This window comes from Vanderwaltozyma polyspora, genomic scaffold (assembly GCF_000150035.1).
Source record: "Vanderwaltozyma polyspora DSM 70294 KpolScaffold480 genomic scaffold, whole genome shotgun sequence".
Taxonomy (NCBI): domain Eukaryota; kingdom Fungi; phylum Ascomycota; class Saccharomycetes; order Saccharomycetales; family Saccharomycetaceae; genus Vanderwaltozyma; species Vanderwaltozyma polyspora.
Genome location: NW_001834633.1, coordinates 57,480 through 75,770, shown reverse-complemented (window position 1 = coordinate 75,770; position 18,291 = coordinate 57,480). Strand labels below are relative to the sequence as shown.

The window sequence follows — 18,291 nt, the reverse complement described above, 5'->3', positions numbered from 1 at the left end:
TCCTGTCNTCTCTCACAATCAGTTCTCATTTGTATACTTCCTATATTCCGCCTCACAATGCCATATGCCACATCTATATGCAATTTCTCCTCACACTCATAATACCCACATCGCTATACCTGTCGATCATTTCCCATACTCTATCTCTTCAAGTAGACGTCTCTATCAATCCACCATCTCTTATCTCATCCATACTCTTTCGCGCACATAGCGCTAGTCGATACACGCTCTATTCTCTTTACTCTTTTTATTCATACTCAATACATCCATTTTCACTCAACTCCCCGAATCAACGTCAATCCTTTACCTCAGTTCAGAGCCTCAATCTCCATTCTCTTCAATTTCCGATCATATATCAATCCCATCTATTACTTTACATCCTCCCTCTAGCCTTCTCTTCATGACACTCCGTACCATTCCTTCTTATCTCCCTTACTTCAACCAATAACCACCTTATGTCATCCCTACCACAAGAAACGTGTAGATTTATTAATGCATCTATCTCCCCTCTCAACTCACTTAACTCTCTCCTCCTACGTATTACCTTCCTTTTTTCTTTTTCACATCCACGATCACACCAACCAGTAAAACGGTAATTCAATTTTCTTTCATTGGTCATATAGGTCACTCCCCGTATCGCACCCTTCGAATTACCAGATGTTTACTTGCTTTATGCAAATATCCACCCATCTATAACTGCTTCCCAACTACTCTGGAACACCTCCGTATAGCCCCCATCCGTTCATCCGTACGTTCTTGTTTTAAATTTTCATACTTAGCCCCATCGCTTTCTCACCATCGTCACTGACGAGAGCAAGAGCAAGACCCAAGAACCTAGAATCTCTATTCTTATCAGTCCCACCCCCCATCTAAGTATATAAACAAACAATACCATCCCAATTGACTCANACTCTATCCCACCCCCCCAGACTGACAAAGNTAAAACANGANTACCACCACCACCACCACCCCCCCTTTTACAACAACAGCTGTCACTCTCTCTCCTTGATTAATCAAAAAATCACGTATCTCTTAACCATCCCATTTTTGACACCAACGAACAAACCAACCAGACAAACCAAACCAAACCAAACAAACAAACAAGAACTGTTGCGTCAACATCCATTAACACTCACTCAAACACATCATTTCAATTAGTAAATTAAACTCAAATTATGTTCAACTTAATAACATACTCTAAACAATCACTTCTTGCTAAAGTTTCATTTCATTCAAGACCAAGTTACTATTGCTATTTAACTTATCTGTCTGCTCAAGTGGATAGTTATAATCAATAATATATAAAACTATAAAACTGTAAACTCTAGGACTAGAACTTTATCGTTACTTTGAAGGATATTGTTCAATCAAATAGAAATAGATCAAGACGTTATTAATTTTTAATGAGTTCTAAGATATATACATTCAGATGGCCAGCAGGTCCAACTTCAGTTGCCGTAAGTGGTAGTTTCGATAATTGGAAAGAAGAGAAACAATTATACAAGAGTGAAGACGGTTCATTCGAATTATGTTTACCGTTGGATATCCAAGAAGGTGAAACTGTTCAATTCAAATTTATTGTGGATGGTGAGTGGTTATTGAATGATAACTTGAAGAAAGAGTTTGATAGCTCTGGTTTTGAGAATAATTGTATCGATGTCAATGACTTGGAGGCCAAGAGGAAGAGAAGGATAAAGATTAAGAAGAAGGTTAGAAGAAATAAAAAAACTGGTGAAAGAGTAGTTATTTCTGAAGAAGTGATGCTTTTAAAGGATTCTGATGGTGAAGAGCATGAAGTTCCAAATAACAACGTCGATGATGCTGGTGCTTTGATTACAGAAGAGCATAGTGTTGTTGATGAAGCTACTGTTGCAACTCCTGTAATTATTGCAAACCCAGAGCAAATTAGAGAATTCAGCGAAGTTAGAGAAGTCCATGCCCAAGAATTGAATCAAGAATTGAATCAAGACAATACAGAAGAACCAGTTGAACAAGTTGAACCATCACAACATGAGCCGATGGAAGAAGATGCTAACTCAGAAGAAGATGCTAACTCAGAAGAAGTAGAATCCCCACAAATAAGTGACCATCAACATATGGATCTAGATGATACTACTGATGATGACTATTACAATGAAGATGAAGAATCAACTGAAGAGGAAGAACCGCAGCAAGAGCCAGTACAAAAACCAGTTCAACAACAACAGCAACAGCAACAGCAACAGCAACAAAAGCCTCAAAACGTTAAAACAGCCATGCCAAGAACTACTCAAAATGCTCGTCCTACACATCCTGTAAGAACTGTACCAAAGAAGTCAGGATTCTTTGGTAAACTGAAAAAAATTCTATCAGGACCACAAGTATAAACTAAAACAAGCCAATTATGCCATTGAATTGGATTGGATTCAATTCAATTCAATTGAGGATGGACCAATAAACATTTTAACTTGAAATGTCCATATACCTTTTTATTTTAATGTCCTTCCTCAAACTTCCATCCACAATCTATCCCTCATCCAAATAATATAATATAATATAAAATAAAATAATACCTTATTAAAATAATTCTAATTGTATATCAAAAATGTAATAATTATTTAAACAATACCACATTCTGGAGAGTCAATCCATCAGAACCATACCTTTATGTTGGCAACTAGCTTGGTTCAAAGTGTCTTGGGTGTCTGTCATCACTATAATACTTGATATCTGATAGAAGAAAACATATCACGTGTATAATGATACATCACGTGATATCTAGTATTTATAAAATTTAAAGATTTTAAAATTTAACAGAAGCTCAGTATTTAAAAGGTTGGTCCATACAATGCATAGCCAATGAGTAAGAACTTCATATAAGTATATTGATTCTCCTATAGGCATCAAGAGACTAGTTCCATTGGATTGAAGATGAATTTGAGTAGAAGTGTGGGTAACTTTGTCAAAGCTGGGCGTTGTGAGAGATTTTTCAGTTATAATCGTTTTTTACAAAATTCTAATGCTAATAATCTATTTGGATCATTAGTTAAAGAAGATACATCAAAAAATAGTAAGACTAGCTCCAATAGGTTATTGAATGCATATAATGAAGTTGCTGTGAAAGGAGATGAACCTAGTGATGGTGTTTCTGCTTTGAAGCCAGAAGATGATGTACAATTACAAAAATATATTAAAAAGGTTAAAAATCAACCAGAGCTTCCAGCAAAGGACATTCTATTGAGTCCATTAAAGAAAAAGATATATGAAGCAAATTGTAAGATGAATGGTGGGTTTTTCACTAGAGATACTGTGGTTGCAGTTTCAAAATTGGGTCAATTTAAATTAAAATTATCACAAAAGGAAATTGAAGCTCTTGAACCATCGGTTTACTTAAAATCAGCTAGATTGGGAACCACCCCAAAGAAAGCAACTCAATTGTGTAGATTGTTGAATGGGTTAGACTTGAAAAAAGCTATTACACAGTGTCATTTCTCCAAAAGACATGTTTCTAGATACATTGGTGAATTATTGGAGCAAGGTATTGAAGATGCCAATAAATTGAAATTGGATCCAAATGATTTATACATTTCTCAAATTTGGACCGGTAGTGATGGTAATTGGATGAAGAGAATCGAGGCAAAAGGTAGAGGTAGAGTTGGTAAGATTACGCATAGATTTGTACATGTAAGATGCATTCTAAAGAGCAAGTCAGTAACATTGAAAAGATTAGCCCATGAATCTGAATTAAAACAACAGAGAAAGAAACCTTGGGTTCAATTAGCTGACAAACCAGTAAGGGGTGTCACCAATAATGTTTATAAATGGTGATAAGAGTATTATAATATTCATGTAAATATCTTATATATAAAAGTATACAAAACTAAATCATTTTTGTTTCTTTGATTCTTTCTTTGATTTTTTGGTAGATTGCTTCTTAGATTCTGGTTGCTGTTTTTCTTGCTGAGCTTGTTCAGCTTGTTCAGCTGCAAAGAATTCACCCAATCTCTTTTGATAATCCCAATTGGTATACCATAAACCGCCTTGTAATAATATGACACCAACCAACATTAGCAAGAAGATAATATTTGAAGAGGCTAAGACAGCTAAACCCTGGTTTTCATTAACTTCACCCCAATTGTGAGTAATGGAACATTCGATACCAGTTTTGATGTTTGTAATGAAAACACAAATAGCAAATACGAATAATCCTAATGAAGTATATTCGAACAATTGTAAGTCAGGGTTTGGTTTATAAATTCTGATCATAGAACCAATGAAACCCAAGGCAGTAACACCTAATAGAACGTATAAAACTCTTGGATTAGTACTATATAGAGTTTGGTAGTGTTTTAAAGCAGAATCGAAATGCTCTTGAGTTGATGAAGTATTGAATAATAAATCATAATCGTATGGCTGGTTTGCAAAGAAAACACCCATCAAAAAGGATGAAGAGATTAAAATTAGCCCAGTACCCACTGAACATAGATCAGCATAAGTTATCATCTTTTGTATTGTATGTGTGTATCTATATTGTTTCTTATCAATACTCCTTTTTTACAGAAGTTCACCTGATGTGTTGTTGTGACTAACATAAATATATATTTATATATATATATATATATATATATATCATCTTTCAAGATTTTTAGTAGGAAAAAGGTACAATGGAGCTTTGATTTGTGAAAAAAGAGAGTTATGAATGGTAAACGAAGAGCATCAGTTTCAAAAATGAAATGATAGTTGATGGAATGAATTAAATAATTGAATTAATATATATAGTATTGAAATATAAATGATTGATATTATTTAAATCAAGCGGTAGCTTCTTCTTCTTCTGGTCTGTAATCAGTGACAGAAGGAACCAAGATTTTTTCTTCTTCCTTTGGTTCAACGATGGTGACAGCATCTGGCAAAGCTCTTGGACCGACCTTAGATCTAGCTGGGTCTCTCATGATCTTAACCTTGATACCCAAAACACCTTGTCTCATCAAAACGTGTCTGGTAGCAACGTCAATGAAGTCGTTGACTGGTTGACCGGAGTGGATCAAGAAACCGTCAGCGAATTTCATAGCCTTAGCTCTGGCAGCTCTTAATTTACCAGAAACAACGACTTCACAACCCTTAGCACCGGATTCCATGACGTATCTGACAACACCGTAAGCAGCTCTTCTGATAGCCAAACCGTTCAACAATTTGAATTTCATGGATTCAGCTTGAGCAACAGCAGACAAACCACGGTCTTGAACTCTTTCAGCGTATAAAACAATGGTACCTGGCTTGAACTTGAATCTCTTTTGGACTAACAAGGTCAATTCATTGATTCTTCTACCATTTTCACCCAAAACGTCTTGAGTTCTGGTAGCTCTGATGATAATTTCAGTCTTGGTTGGAGTAACTCTGACTTCGACACCAGAGTAACCTTCTTCAGCTAATTCTCTAGTGAAGAATTCGTTTAATTCAGCGTAGAAGACACCGTCAGCGACTAACTTTCTTTTCTTGGAGATAAAGGCAACCATTGTTTAATGCTTGTGTATATACGTGCTTTATCTGTTCAAAAATTGAAAGAGTTATAAAGCCAATTTAAATATATCTTTTAAAAACCAGAAGTGTAAAAAGAGTTACATATACATATATATATAAAACTGGTAATGAATGAAAATCGAAAAGCTGATGAAATTTTTTTTTCACTGGCGATGAGCCGTTTTGTTTGAAACTTTGAAAAAAATCGGTTTGGCTGGGAGCTGTTTTGCGTGTGTGAAAATATGGGAACGGGTGTTTGCGCGAACAAACTGGTCTGGTCATATTGCACGTATCACATGACTGTATGTGTATGTGTGTCTGACGTGAGAGAAGGTGTCAGCGTCACAATCGATGATCATCGAAAGAAAGCGTTGTTATGTCTATTGCGACGTAATGTCGAATTAAGAGAACAAGAGGATATGTAAATTAGAGGGAAATGGGAACTGGAAGGGAAAGAGAAAGAAACAAGAATTTGGGCCTTGAAAATATGTTATGCTTAGCGTAATTGTCAAGGGGTTAGAAATGTTTGAAAATTTCCAAACAATTTTTGATTTATTATAATGTTTCACCTGGTTTTGATTTGATTTGACTAGATTTGACTCAAATCAGTTTAAAAGTGTGTTATCGGCAATGTGAATAGGTGTGGGGAGAGAGGGAGAGAGAGAGGGAAAGAAAGGGAGGAAGCGGGTGGATCAAAAGAATTTTGATGAAGCTTTATCGAATCTTTGATGATGATGATATGTATTTCTTTCGGTTCCTTGATTTTCTCCTAATTGTCGGATTGTTATCTTCCTCTCCCTTTGTCCCCTCTCATAAATGCGGTATCAAAGAGATTGCCGGCTCCTCTCTCTCTCTATGAGATGGGAAAGGTATTGGGAAAATTGGTGGAGATGGGGTCGAACTGCAAAGAAGGAACGAGACAACAAAAGAGCGCCCACGCAAGTGCCAAGCGACAGGAGAGCAAATGATTTTTTTTGTTTTTCGATATTCCTCCCTCAAACATGAAACCTAGTGATAAAGGGGATAGAGCCGAGTAGTATTTTGTGCTATAATAAAAGGCAATCCAATCCAATCCAATCCAACCCAACCCAATCCATAGCAAAAGTATCGATGTTTCGCTGAGGGGATGGATATACATAGACTACATCGACAATGATGATGATGATGATGACGATGACAAATCCCTTTAAACCCAAAATACGCTAGCAACAAGGTCAGATCAAAGTCATATCGGGCGGACTCACTCACACTTGGAGAGTGTTCTCTGGAATGATGATTGTGAGAGCAGCATAACAAGAACAACAAACCGTTGGCTTGCAACTCCTAACAACAAACGAGTACTGGGCAGTGGTGGATTATAATTCAATTGATCAACAAAAAATAAATAAATAACACACACAGAGACAGATTAATGCCAAAAAACCTAATCTAGTACCATCAATCGATGTAGATGTAGATGTAGATGTGAGTTTACAGCATTTGAACAAAAGTACCATACGCAACCAGAAGACACCTCTACACCTCTCTGTGTGTCCACAAAACGGAACTTTTATACCACAAATCACCTCAAAGCAACAAGACCTACGGTTTATGTTGTTGTGCGATTACTGTCCCTGTGACACACCACACCATAACCATACAATATACGTTGTTGTTGCTGTTGCTGTTGCTGTTGTTGCTTTAAATTTATTTTTATATAACTCCTCTTCTTCTCAACAAAAGTTGGCATTACACAAAACTATCCCACTCGATGTATACCTAATTGGGACTGGTGCCCAACAAAATCACCGTTAATAGTTGCCTATTTGGGTCAAATAAAAAACCAAAAACCCAAAAAATAGAGCAGAAACTGCGGTGAAATTACTCCGAAACTCTTTTTTATTTGTTTTCCCACCGCTCTTTCTCGCCCCGCCAGTCTTACACAACCACAGCCAATTTCGTCCATTGCGGTGAAGTCTCCGCTGCCCTCTTTCACTCTTGCACTTCCTTTTATCTTCAAGCCATTTATCTGCTGTTTACTGTTTTTGTTTCTTTTTCGTTTTCTTTTTTTCCCTCTCTCCCTCTTTGTTTTTCTGAGGAACTCGTCACGTTGGCACAGTAGAATTCCCGTCTTTCGATCTCCGCCCGTCCTCTCTTCGTTCGGGTCGGCTCCTTCCTTCCCTCATGCCCTTCCTCCCTCTCCCCCCTCCCCCCTCGCCCTCTCGTCCACGTCCACGTCCACGTCCACGTCCATGTCGCTTTCAAATTCAAATTCGAATTCGAATTCGGCGTTTCTTTTTGTTTCTTTTTGTATCTTTCCCGAAGGGTACCGGGCATCAAAAAATTTCGTCACTACAGTTCGAAGTTTCGTTTCGTTTCGTTTCGTTTCCACAAGATAATACATAAATAAATATTAAACCACTCTGATACTCACCTGCACAGAACCCAACACTCTAATTGAGAAATATCATCAACCAAAAATCAACAATTACAACAAATACAACAAACAAACAATCAATTTATTAATCAATCAATCAATCAATAAGTCTCACCTCTCTCATCGCATCAATTACACTTTTGTACTGCGCTTTCTTCCTCGCTTCCTATAGATATCCATCCATTTACAAACCTTTAGGACTTTTCTAATTTATTTGCATTCTAGTCAAGTCTACCGCATATTGACCTGACCCTCTCTCGTCTCTCATCGCCATCTCTTTAGTCCAGTCCAGTCCAGTCCAAGTCCCCAGTAGTCCCCAGTATACTCTCATTTATATTCCCATCCTATCTATATACCTCTCTCTCTCTCTCTCCTACTTGGCTCAAGTTTACTTCATTTTGTACAAAACTCTAAGATCTCTCGCTTGTACTTCTTCCAATTCGAACCTTCTTTAATTGTATCTGTATGCTAAACACTTTCTATCTATATCTACATCTACATCTACATTTGCAAGACCACTTTCATTCTTGTTGTTCGTCGTTTTTTTTTAAATTTTTTTGGACTTATTACTATTATTATTTATTATTATCTTATTTTATTATTTTTTTTTTTTTTTTTGATTGATTTGTGATCTAAGAAATCTTATTTGGATCCTTGGTTACTCGAATTTAGTTTATCCATTCATTCAACTTTTATATTTCTGCTATTATCATATTACCATCTCTCTCTTCCTCACATACTCTCTCTCTTTTTTTTCTATTACAACTCTTTCCCCTCTCTTATCACACTATCCATATATAAAGGTACTAAATAATTATAATTAAGAACTATTTCGTTCCCAATATATTCCTATTCTTCTTCCAATTCTATTCCACTATCCATTTATTATTGTTTTGTAACACATAATAATAAACCAATCACTGATATATAGTATCTGTCTGTGTGTGTGTCAATTATACTCGTTTTCTTTTTGGAAGATATATATATATATATATACAAATACTGATACATTAGAAAAAGATGACAATGTTTACTGTCGAATCTGGCAAAGCTGCAAATATTCATGAAACTGCTCCAAGAAGAAGCATTGAAGCAAAAGATGGCCTTTACTATAGGCCAAAGGGTATGGAATGTTCAACCGTTTACGAATTCGCCATAGAAAGATTTAACCAACTAGCAGAACGTAACGCTTTGGGTTGGCGTGATGTCATCGATATTCATAAAGAAACAAAATCTATCAAACGTAAAATCAATGGTGAATTCAAAAATGTTGATAAGACCTGGTTATTTTATGAGTTGTCTTCATACAAATATACTACTTATTCCGAATTGATCGATGTTATGCATCATATAGGTGCAGGTTTGAGAGAAATTGGTTTAACTCACGACAATGATGATAAATTACACATTTACGCTTCAACTTCACATAAATGGATGAAAATGTATTTAGGTGCTCAAGCACAAGCTATTCCAGTCGTAACCGCTTATGACACCTTGGGTGAATCAGGTTTAATCCACTCAATTGCCCAAACTGAATCAAAAGCTATCTTCACTGATAATGCACTTTTACATACTTTGATCAATCCTGTACAAAAATGTAACTCAGTTAAAGCAATTATTCATGCAGATTTCGTTACTGAAAAAGACAAAAGACAAGGTGGTGAATTATATGCTAATGCCAAAAATGCAATCGATGAGATTAAAAAAGTCAGACCTGACATTAAATTTTATTCCTTCGATGAATTAATTGAAATCGGTCAAAAATCAAAAGATATTAAACCAATTTTACCAACACCTGATGATTTATCCTGTATCATGTACACTTCAGGTTCTACTGGTGATCCAAAGGGTGTCGTATTGAAACATTCAACTATCGTTGCTGCTGTAGGTGGTATTGGTATTAATACTTCTTTCATCCAAGAAGGTGAAAGATTAATCGCTTTCTTACCTTTAGCTCATATCTTCGAATTGGCTTTCGAATTAATCACTTTGTTAGCTGGTGGTACTTTGGGTTACGCTACTGTTAAAACTTTAACTAATGCTTCAGTTCGTAACTGTAAGGGTGATATGGCAGAATATAAACCACATGTTATGGTAGGTGTCGCTGCTGTTTGGGAAAACATTAAAAAAGGTATCATTGCCCAAATTAATAGCTTATCTCCATTACAACAAAAAGTATTTTGGGCTGCTTATTACGCAAAATTGACAATGTCAAATTATCATATTCCAGGTAGTAACATCTTAGGTAATTTAATCTTCAAAAAGATTAAGCAAGCTACTGGTGGTCATTTGAAATATATGTTAAATGGTGGTGGACCATTGTCATTAGATACTCAAGTATTTATTTCAAACTTGATTTGTCCAATGTTAATCGGTTATGGTCTAACTGAAACTGTCGCTACTGGTACAGTCTTAAAACCAGCAAATTTTGAATTTGGTGTAGCAGGTAATTTAGTCTGTTGTTTGGATTGTAAATTGGTGGATGTTGAAGAATTGGGATACTTGGCTAAAAATGATCAAGGTGAAGTATTATTAAAGGGTCCTTCCATCACTCCAGAATATTATAAAAATAAAGAAGAAACTGATGCTGCATTCACTGAAGATGGCTGGTTTAGAACCGGTGATATTGGTCAATGGATGCCAAATGGTCATTTAAAGATTATTGATAGAAAGAAAAATTTGGTTAAAACTTTGAATGGTGAATACATTGCATTGGAAAAATTAGAATCTATTTACAGATCAAACAAATATATTGCAAACATCTGTGTATATGCAGACATTACCAAGGTTAAACCAATAGGTATCATCGTTCCAAATTTAACTAATTTGAAGCCTCTAGCTATAGAATTAGGCTTATCTAAGACTGGTGATGATATCGATCAACTAATACATAATAAAGATTTGATCTATGGAGCTTTCAATGATATCTTGAAGACTGGTAAAGAACAAGGTCTAGTTGGTATTGAATTATTACAAGGTATTGTCTTCGTAGATGAAGAATGGACTCCACAAAATGGTTACGTCACATCTGCCCAAAAGCTAAAGAGAAAAGATATCTTAAAAGCTGTCCAAAAAGATGTCGATGAAGTCTACGCTAGCAGCAGTTAGATAATTAAAGATTTAATCAATATTAAATATAAGAATATTAATTCTTAGTTAAATACTCGCGATTTAACATGAAGGACCTAATCCAGACAAGATTAATGATTGTATTATTATTGTCTGTAAAATTTAATATCATTGATTTTCATTTTGTTCATAACTCCTTCACTTAATTATGATCTATTATCAATAGATATTTATTGATATCATTACTGTCATTATTAGTCCCTACTTTTTCATTGATTTGTCTGTTTAGAACTATTATCTCATACTTTCGTCATTATAATATAACCCAATACATTAAATAGTTATATATGCACACACTACTGCTTAATTTAATTAATTTGCTTTTTCATATAAACATAATTAAATATATATATAAATATAGTATATAAAAATTGTATAGACTCATCAGAACCTTCAAAACTCTAACCTTTACTCGGAGAAAACTAGTTAACTCCTCCTAATTACAAATACTTGCATCATTCATGAATTCCTCATAAATAGAATTCCAGAGATCACAGACCTTTGTCTCTTGCTCAAAAGTTTTAGATTTCTTATTTGCGACACATTTAATTTCGTTAATGCTCTTATAATTCCAAGGTTTTCCTAGTGGATAATCTGAATAATGTATATATTTTGCATCCTCTACTATTTCAGTCAGCTCTTTCTCTAAAGGCTCTCCATCTTCCTTTATTCTTTTGTATCCTAACATGTCATCCTCAATAATTGAATATTGCTTTTGATTTTTTAATGAACCAGTCAGTAAACCGTACCTACTAAATGGCAATACTAAAACTTCTGGTTTGAATGCAGTTGTTAATCTACGGTATAACGTAAATTGTTTAGATACTTGTTTTTTCAAATTGTATAAATCTTCATTAATTAGGTCCATGTCATATTTTTCCTTTTTATTAAGAATCTTAGGCAGTGCCTCATTCATAATATGATCAAATGTTTCTTTAGATGGATTAATAACCATTAAATTACTTGCAAACTTAAGTTTACTGGTTTTTCCAATGTTTGTGAAGTCAAATAAAGGTGATGCAGATGAAGTTGAACTTATAATTTCCTGTGCAACATTTTTCGTGTTCAAAAACAAACTAGACGGTAATGACGGTAGATGATTATATATCATTTGACCTTTCTCAATTCTTTCGTCCAACTTTTTAATGTATACGTTCAAATTTGTTGGAATCTTCTCGTGATATTTCAATTCTCTAAAGGCATCGTTAACTTCATTCTCAGATAAAAACCAGTAGGTCAATGGTGCTGCAAATTTAATATATTGTGGAATGAAAAACAATTCATCTAATGAATTCTTTAACAATGCATCATTATCTAAGTAGACTATTCTATCAAATTCGGTTTGATTGAAAACTAAAAGTTTAGTTAAACTCTGATTCCATGGTGTATAATCCTTTGGTTTTACTATATTATCTACTAGTTTCACTATAACTTGATCCTTGTCTATATTTTGAATTCTTTTAACAAGTTTGTTAGAATGTTTTGTGCCATCCTCTGAATCTTGTTCTAATATGTCTTTTGATAATAGTAATACTAACTTCGCTTTAGTACCATATTTCTTCAATGAATTGAACATTACCAATGAGTTACAAAGGTAAGAAGCGTGTGTAACATAATTAACATAGGCCAATTTGTCCCAATCTACAGCATTTTTTTCACTAGTTTTCTTTTGTAATTGTTTTTTATAAATAGAATCTATCGTCTCTTGTGGAATTTGCTTAATTACTAATGGATTGAAAAGACCTTGAATACCATCTTTCCTCTTTTCAAAATAATTCTTATAATAAGTAATCTCTTTACTTAATTGGAAATGAACTATACACCTTACAATTACTGTAATTGATACAATAAAAGCTAACGCTATTAATAGAATTCTCAATCTTCTTTTAAAGATCATCTTGAATCCATAGATCTAATAAACTAACAAACTTCCGTTTTTTTGTTTAACTTCGATCAGGTAGCAAAACCTTAATAAATAAAACCCTTCTACCCTAGCTGAAATGACAATTACAAGGTTGAAGTCCTTCGACATCTATCGAAACTACTTGATCTTAAGTTTTAAATATGTTTATTCAACATCAGCTAGGTAATTTTTCACTTTTAAGAATATGGATTGAATACACGTGGTAGCGCCATGGTTGCTTTTTTAACCCAACGAAAATGATTAAGACTCAATTTAGAGATTAATTGTGACCATGTCTATTTAACACCAATTGACTAATCAAATGATTAAATCGATTGTGTTTTGGTATTCTAAATAATATTTGTTTTTGATTCCGATAGAAAAAAGAAGGTACAGCTTAAAGTTTAATGAAAATTCTATAATAAAATATATACATTAGTATTTATAAAATTTATGCCTAACAAGATTTGGTTTATCTTCTGATTGCAATCTCTGAACGACACATTGGACATGTGTTGTTACCGGATGATCTGAACCATTTGTATAAACATGCGCCATGGAATTTGTTACGACATGTTGGACAAGTCTTTGTTGGCAATTTTCTATCCACAGCATGCAGAATCGAATAACAGATTGCACATTCTTCAAAACCTGAAAATTGCAAGTTGACGTTTTTAGTGAACAATTCTAAAGAGTCCATTACAGAGCCGTTCATATTCGTAATCACACTTTGAGTTGACATAATCCACTGCTTCCATTTTTGCTCGCTAATTCCTACTCGAGAAACGCCTATTACCTGAACGTTTGTTAATGGGTAGTTGGAAGGAAGTTTGAACGATATCTCTAATTTTTGTTCATCAATCAAGTATCTTGCCTTGACTTCCTTTGTAACTTCATTTATTTTAATATCCAATGAATCATCCTTTGAAGTTAAACGATCCATCTTAGAGGAAACATCTTGCAATTCATGTAAAATTAAAATCGGGGAAACATAAGTAGAAACAAACTTCTCTATTTTATTCTGTAATGATCTATCCTTAATATTCAAAAACCAATTACTGGTGATTGCACCAAAATTTATGAATAATTTATAAGTTAAATGGACTAGTAAAATTTTGCATTCATTCATTATATCATCCTTGTATGGTGAGAATTGTTCGCCATCGACTCTATAATTCACAATTGAATCATTTTCGAGTTCTTTCCAAAACTCAGTATCCTCCAAATCGACTTGGTCACCTATGAAGTTATAAATTATATCGATTAAGTTATCTTTTTTTAATTGCTCGATATACAATTGGCGTAAATTATATGATATATCTTGGAAAAAACTTAGAGATAAGTGCCAATCCCATAGATAGTTAATGTAACTGATTTCATTCTCATATTCCAAGTACTCTTGAGGAACATTCTTCTTTAAATTGTCAACTAATAACTGCGGTAATTCAAACCCAGATGTTAAACCATGAGATTCATCACTATTTTCATCATTGTCAGAATCATCATCCGATTGCTTTATGGAATTCTGCAAATCTTGTTTCCTAAACTCATATTCAACAATAGCATCTTGTTGTTTGACATGGATTAATTTCTCCAAAATAATGACCAATAGTCGATTTTGATTATTGTACTGTTCTTTCTTATCCTGTAAAAATCTTTCTAAAAATCTGTCATAAAATTCAATCAAAGTCTTGGTATTCACCGAAAAGATAATCTTAGATAATAGATTGTAAAAATTCATAGAAATTTGATTTTTACCTTCATTTGGAAACTCGATTAAACATAGTTCAATCAAACTATCAGATATTTCTAAAACATATTCACTTGATTGGTACTCTGTTTCGAATTTCTGTATTCTTTCATAAGATTTTAAACAAGTGTAACGTAATTCGAGTAAATAAGGCGTATCGTCTAATTGACACATTGATAGTGAGTCAGCAATAAACCTGATAATAACCGAATGATCAATATTTTGTAATGCAGGAAAACGCAATAACTGATCAAAGAAGTTTAAAATTGAAAGTCTTACTACACTAAAGCTTTCCTCATAAATTAGGTCTGTATCCAATATTTTACTTATTGAATTAATAACCATATTTAGTCTTTGAGGAGCAATCGGAGTGAAGTCATCCTTGGCTCCATTTACGTGTAATAAATTTGTTAATAATATGACTGATTTATAGCCACTATTAACCAACTCTGTTCCATTTGTACCAATTAATTCGGACGCCAATAATGTCCTTAGCCTTGTAAATTCTTCGCTATTAGTGAACTTTTCTAAGCTCATTAAGACAACTGCTGAAACCATAAAGGAATATTCAAGTTCTTCATTGCTCTTGGATCTGATAGTTTTCGAAATGAACTTTTCCAATGTTGGAAGTAATCCTTTTAATTTGGAAATAGATATAGAATCCACAGCGTTTAATAGAAGTTCAAATAATGCCTTTGACCAATAATACAGAACAACTGGGTTTGATTTTTTTTCATGATTAATCAACAAATCGATTAATGGGCAGGTATCTTCATAGCTTTTTCCTGTCATTAAGCAGTCTACCACTTCTTCAAAATTTACTGTAACAGAATCTGCCTTGAAAATTGTATTGTTGAAAGAAATGTAAGTATCTACTGGATTATCGGATATGCAATTGAAATCAGATGCAATTTCAAATATCAATGTTAAAAGATACTGAATACGATCGTTCTTAAAATCTGGAACTTTTTCAACAAGAGAGTCCAAAAATAAACCAAATCTAATTAACTCTTCTACATCAGAAATTGTGGTAGAGGCTAAAGGTAGTGATAATAGGTGCGAATTCATCTTTAATACATTTACAAGTGCTACTCTTTCATCAATATTACAAATATATTGATCAATTAACTTGGTAACATCACTAGGGAAAAATTCTTTTAATACAGTAGTCACATTAGTATTGATTAATTTAACAGCATGTTCCAAATAAAGTTTCTTTGTTTTATCAAAAGATTCCTTGGCTTCTCTAATTATAGCTTTGGCAAGGGATAAAGAAAGTCCATCGTCATCTTTAACTGAAGATATAGCAATGTTAAATATCAAATCAGAAGTTTCGTCAGAATGTTTTAGATATGAAGTCTCCAAAAAATCAGAATTAGTAAATAATAGGTTGGTGCATGCAGGACTCATTTGTGATAGATACTTGCAAAAAATTGGAATTTGTCCACAAGTCAATGCAGATCTGTATAATTCTATTATGTTTGCTTCTGTTATCAAATGGCTTTCCATAAAATGACCGTCGTCTTCAAAATTATAGGATCTAATAAAATTTAGAACATATTCCGAAATTTTAGATTCTGGTGAGGATAATATTGAGTGAAGAATATGTTTATTGACTTTGCTCAGCATATCGTATATAACCTGAGGGGTGAGATCTAGTGAACGGCTGGTATCGAAAAAAGCCTGGAAAACCTTGACTTGTTCTGATTTGTAAGATTCTTCTGTGAAGTTTGATGAATTCGAATACAAAATTAGTAGATTTGAAAGATTGTTAAAGTTCGAGCTTGAGATCATATTTTGAACTTTATTAAAGAACTTCTCGATGTCAGCATATAAGAAAGATACATTTGATTTAATAAGGATACGATAAAGTTCTATTACATCAGAATTATTTCCTTCTAATTGGGTCGGATCTGATAAAGCAATGTTCAAACAAAACTCACAAAGTGAATGGAGTTCATTCTCAGCATTTTTAAAAGATAGTAGCATGATCGTCAAATTTTGGATTAATTTAGATTTAACTGATGCATCAATAGTTTGAATGGAGAAAGATTTATTTATTTCTTCAAGAACGAAGTCACTCTTCAAGTGTTGTGTGAATAGTGAGACAAGTCCAGGAAATTGATTAACTAACTTTTTATTAGTAAAGCTCTTGGCAATTTCATCTCTGATCAATTCATCATTGTCCAAGAAGGGTAAATAAAATTTCCAATATTCAAAATATACTTGAGCGCCGTATCTCCCTAGGAATGTTTTATCATTCATTGAATTTAGAGCGTTTGACCATAATACAGTCCATTGAGTATCACGATCCAGTAGATTTTGTTCTTTTGTCTTGACATAGAATTTGAAGATAGCTTCAAAAACGCCAGGAACAGGGTTTAAAGATGCAATCGTCAAGAAATCAAATAATTTTGATTTAGAAGACTTATCGTACGACCAAACTTTCCCATCTTTATAATCATCTAATAGTGTCAATACATCAATAATTAGGCTAAAATGAATAGAAAATGACATTGCATTTTTTGAATTTATTTGAGGTAGTACTTTTAATAAACGTTTTGAGAAAAATTTTAGAACCTCCTTATGGGTGGGTAAATATTTAATATCAAAAAGTGTTTTAACTAAAATCAATAAAGATTCACTTGATTTCAAATTATTTAAAGATTTAAAGGTCAATTGGTTCCATAATTGTTCATTACTTAAAATTTCTTTATATTCACTTTTAAACTTCTTAATTTTCGTATTATCTTCTGAATTTTCCAATAAAAGGTTGTTTAATAGTTTAACAGAACTTGTAAATAATCTATCATATCTCAATTGCGATAAATCTTTATCAATAAAATTTTCATCTGATAAGGTTTTTTCATTTTCCAAAACAATTGATTGTCTTATTAAATTCAAAATCTGTTCATGAAATACATTCCATAAAACGCTAATCTTTTTTTTATCATTATTAAAACAATCTAATAAAGACACTTGACATGTTTGACAAATTGAATTATCTACATCAAAAAATCCTAATAAAACGAATGGGATCAAATCTTTCAAAAATTTACCAATTTTTTTATTCATTAATTTCATTAATTTGATTGTGACTTGATGTGATAAATTTCTAATGTTTTTTGATTCACTCACCAGTAATTTCGCATAAACTTGAGACCAACATATTATGAATATATCACTTTCTAACAATTTTTGATTGATTGAGAAGTTGTTAATAAATTCCATTAATTCATTTAAGGCCTTTTCTTTAGTGGTTACATCTCTTTTCAACAATGACTTGAATATCAAAATCAATTCATTCGATTGTAAAGCATTAATTAAAGATTGTTCTGGAAGACCATCAAAATAGTTGAATGAGATTCGAACTCCATTATGACCTAAGCCAAAATCATCAGAATATTGTTGGAATGTGTTTACTGAACCAAATGACATCAATAGTTCGTCTTACTTCTTTCGTCTCAGGCTTTTTAAAGAGATTTCAGGATTAGACAGAATAATTTCACTTGTAAGTTCTGTTAATTTACTTGGCTTTCTATAATCTCAATCGAAGTATATAATGTTTAACTCTAATTAAACTAAGGATGGCCA

The 18,291-nt window shown here is 33.2% G+C and overlaps 7 protein-coding genes across 7 annotated transcripts; 3 read left to right on the top strand and 4 right to left on the bottom strand.

The window, feature by feature from the left end:
- Positions 1-1,403: 1,403 nt before the first annotated feature.
- On the top strand, positions 1,404-2,366 carry MDG1 (Mdg1p; the record flags this gene model as incomplete). Its single annotated transcript, XM_001643752.1, has 1 exon — positions 1,404-2,366. One exon carries the CDS (start codon positions 1,404-1,406, stop codon positions 2,364-2,366), a length of 963 nt encoding a protein of 320 aa, XP_001643802.1.
- A 544-nt stretch (positions 2,367-2,910) lies between these two features.
- On the top strand, positions 2,911-3,807 carry MRPL22 (mitochondrial 54S ribosomal protein uL22m; the record flags this gene model as incomplete). The annotated part of the gene is made up of 1 exon (XM_001643751.1): positions 2,911-3,807. One exon carries the CDS (start codon positions 2,911-2,913, stop codon positions 3,805-3,807), a length of 897 nt encoding a protein of 298 aa, XP_001643801.1.
- Positions 3,808-3,864: 57 nt separating this feature from the next.
- Positions 3,865-4,482, bottom strand: SHR3 (Shr3p; the record flags this gene model as incomplete). Its single annotated transcript, XM_001643750.1, has 1 exon — positions 3,865-4,482. The coding sequence occupies one exon, from the start codon at positions 4,480-4,482 to the stop codon at positions 3,865-3,867; it is 618 nt and encodes a 205-aa protein (XP_001643800.1).
- Positions 4,483-4,790: 308 nt separating this feature from the next.
- On the bottom strand, positions 4,791-5,495 carry RPS3 (40S ribosomal protein uS3; the record flags this gene model as incomplete). The annotated part of the gene is made up of 1 exon (XM_001643749.1): positions 4,791-5,495. The coding sequence occupies one exon, from the start codon at positions 5,493-5,495 to the stop codon at positions 4,791-4,793; it is 705 nt and encodes a 234-aa protein (XP_001643799.1).
- Positions 5,496-8,935: 3,440 nt separating this feature from the next.
- Kpol_480p27 (uncharacterized protein) lies at positions 8,936-11,023 on the top strand (the record flags this gene model as incomplete). Its single annotated transcript, XM_001643748.1, has 1 exon — positions 8,936-11,023. The coding sequence occupies one exon, from the start codon at positions 8,936-8,938 to the stop codon at positions 11,021-11,023; it is 2,088 nt and encodes a 695-aa protein (XP_001643798.1).
- Positions 11,024-11,480: 457 nt separating this feature from the next.
- GNT1 (glucose N-acetyltransferase) lies at positions 11,481-12,941 on the bottom strand (the record flags this gene model as incomplete). Its single annotated transcript, XM_001643747.1, has 1 exon — positions 11,481-12,941. One exon carries the CDS (start codon positions 12,939-12,941, stop codon positions 11,481-11,483), a length of 1,461 nt encoding a protein of 486 aa, XP_001643797.1.
- Positions 12,942-13,419: 478 nt separating this feature from the next.
- On the bottom strand, positions 13,420-18,135 carry RKR1 (ubiquitin-protein ligase RKR1; the record flags this gene model as incomplete). Its single annotated transcript, XM_001643746.1, has 1 exon — positions 13,420-18,135. One exon carries the CDS (start codon positions 18,133-18,135, stop codon positions 13,420-13,422), a length of 4,716 nt encoding a protein of 1,571 aa, XP_001643796.1.
- Between the last annotated feature and the right edge of the window lie 156 nt (positions 18,136-18,291).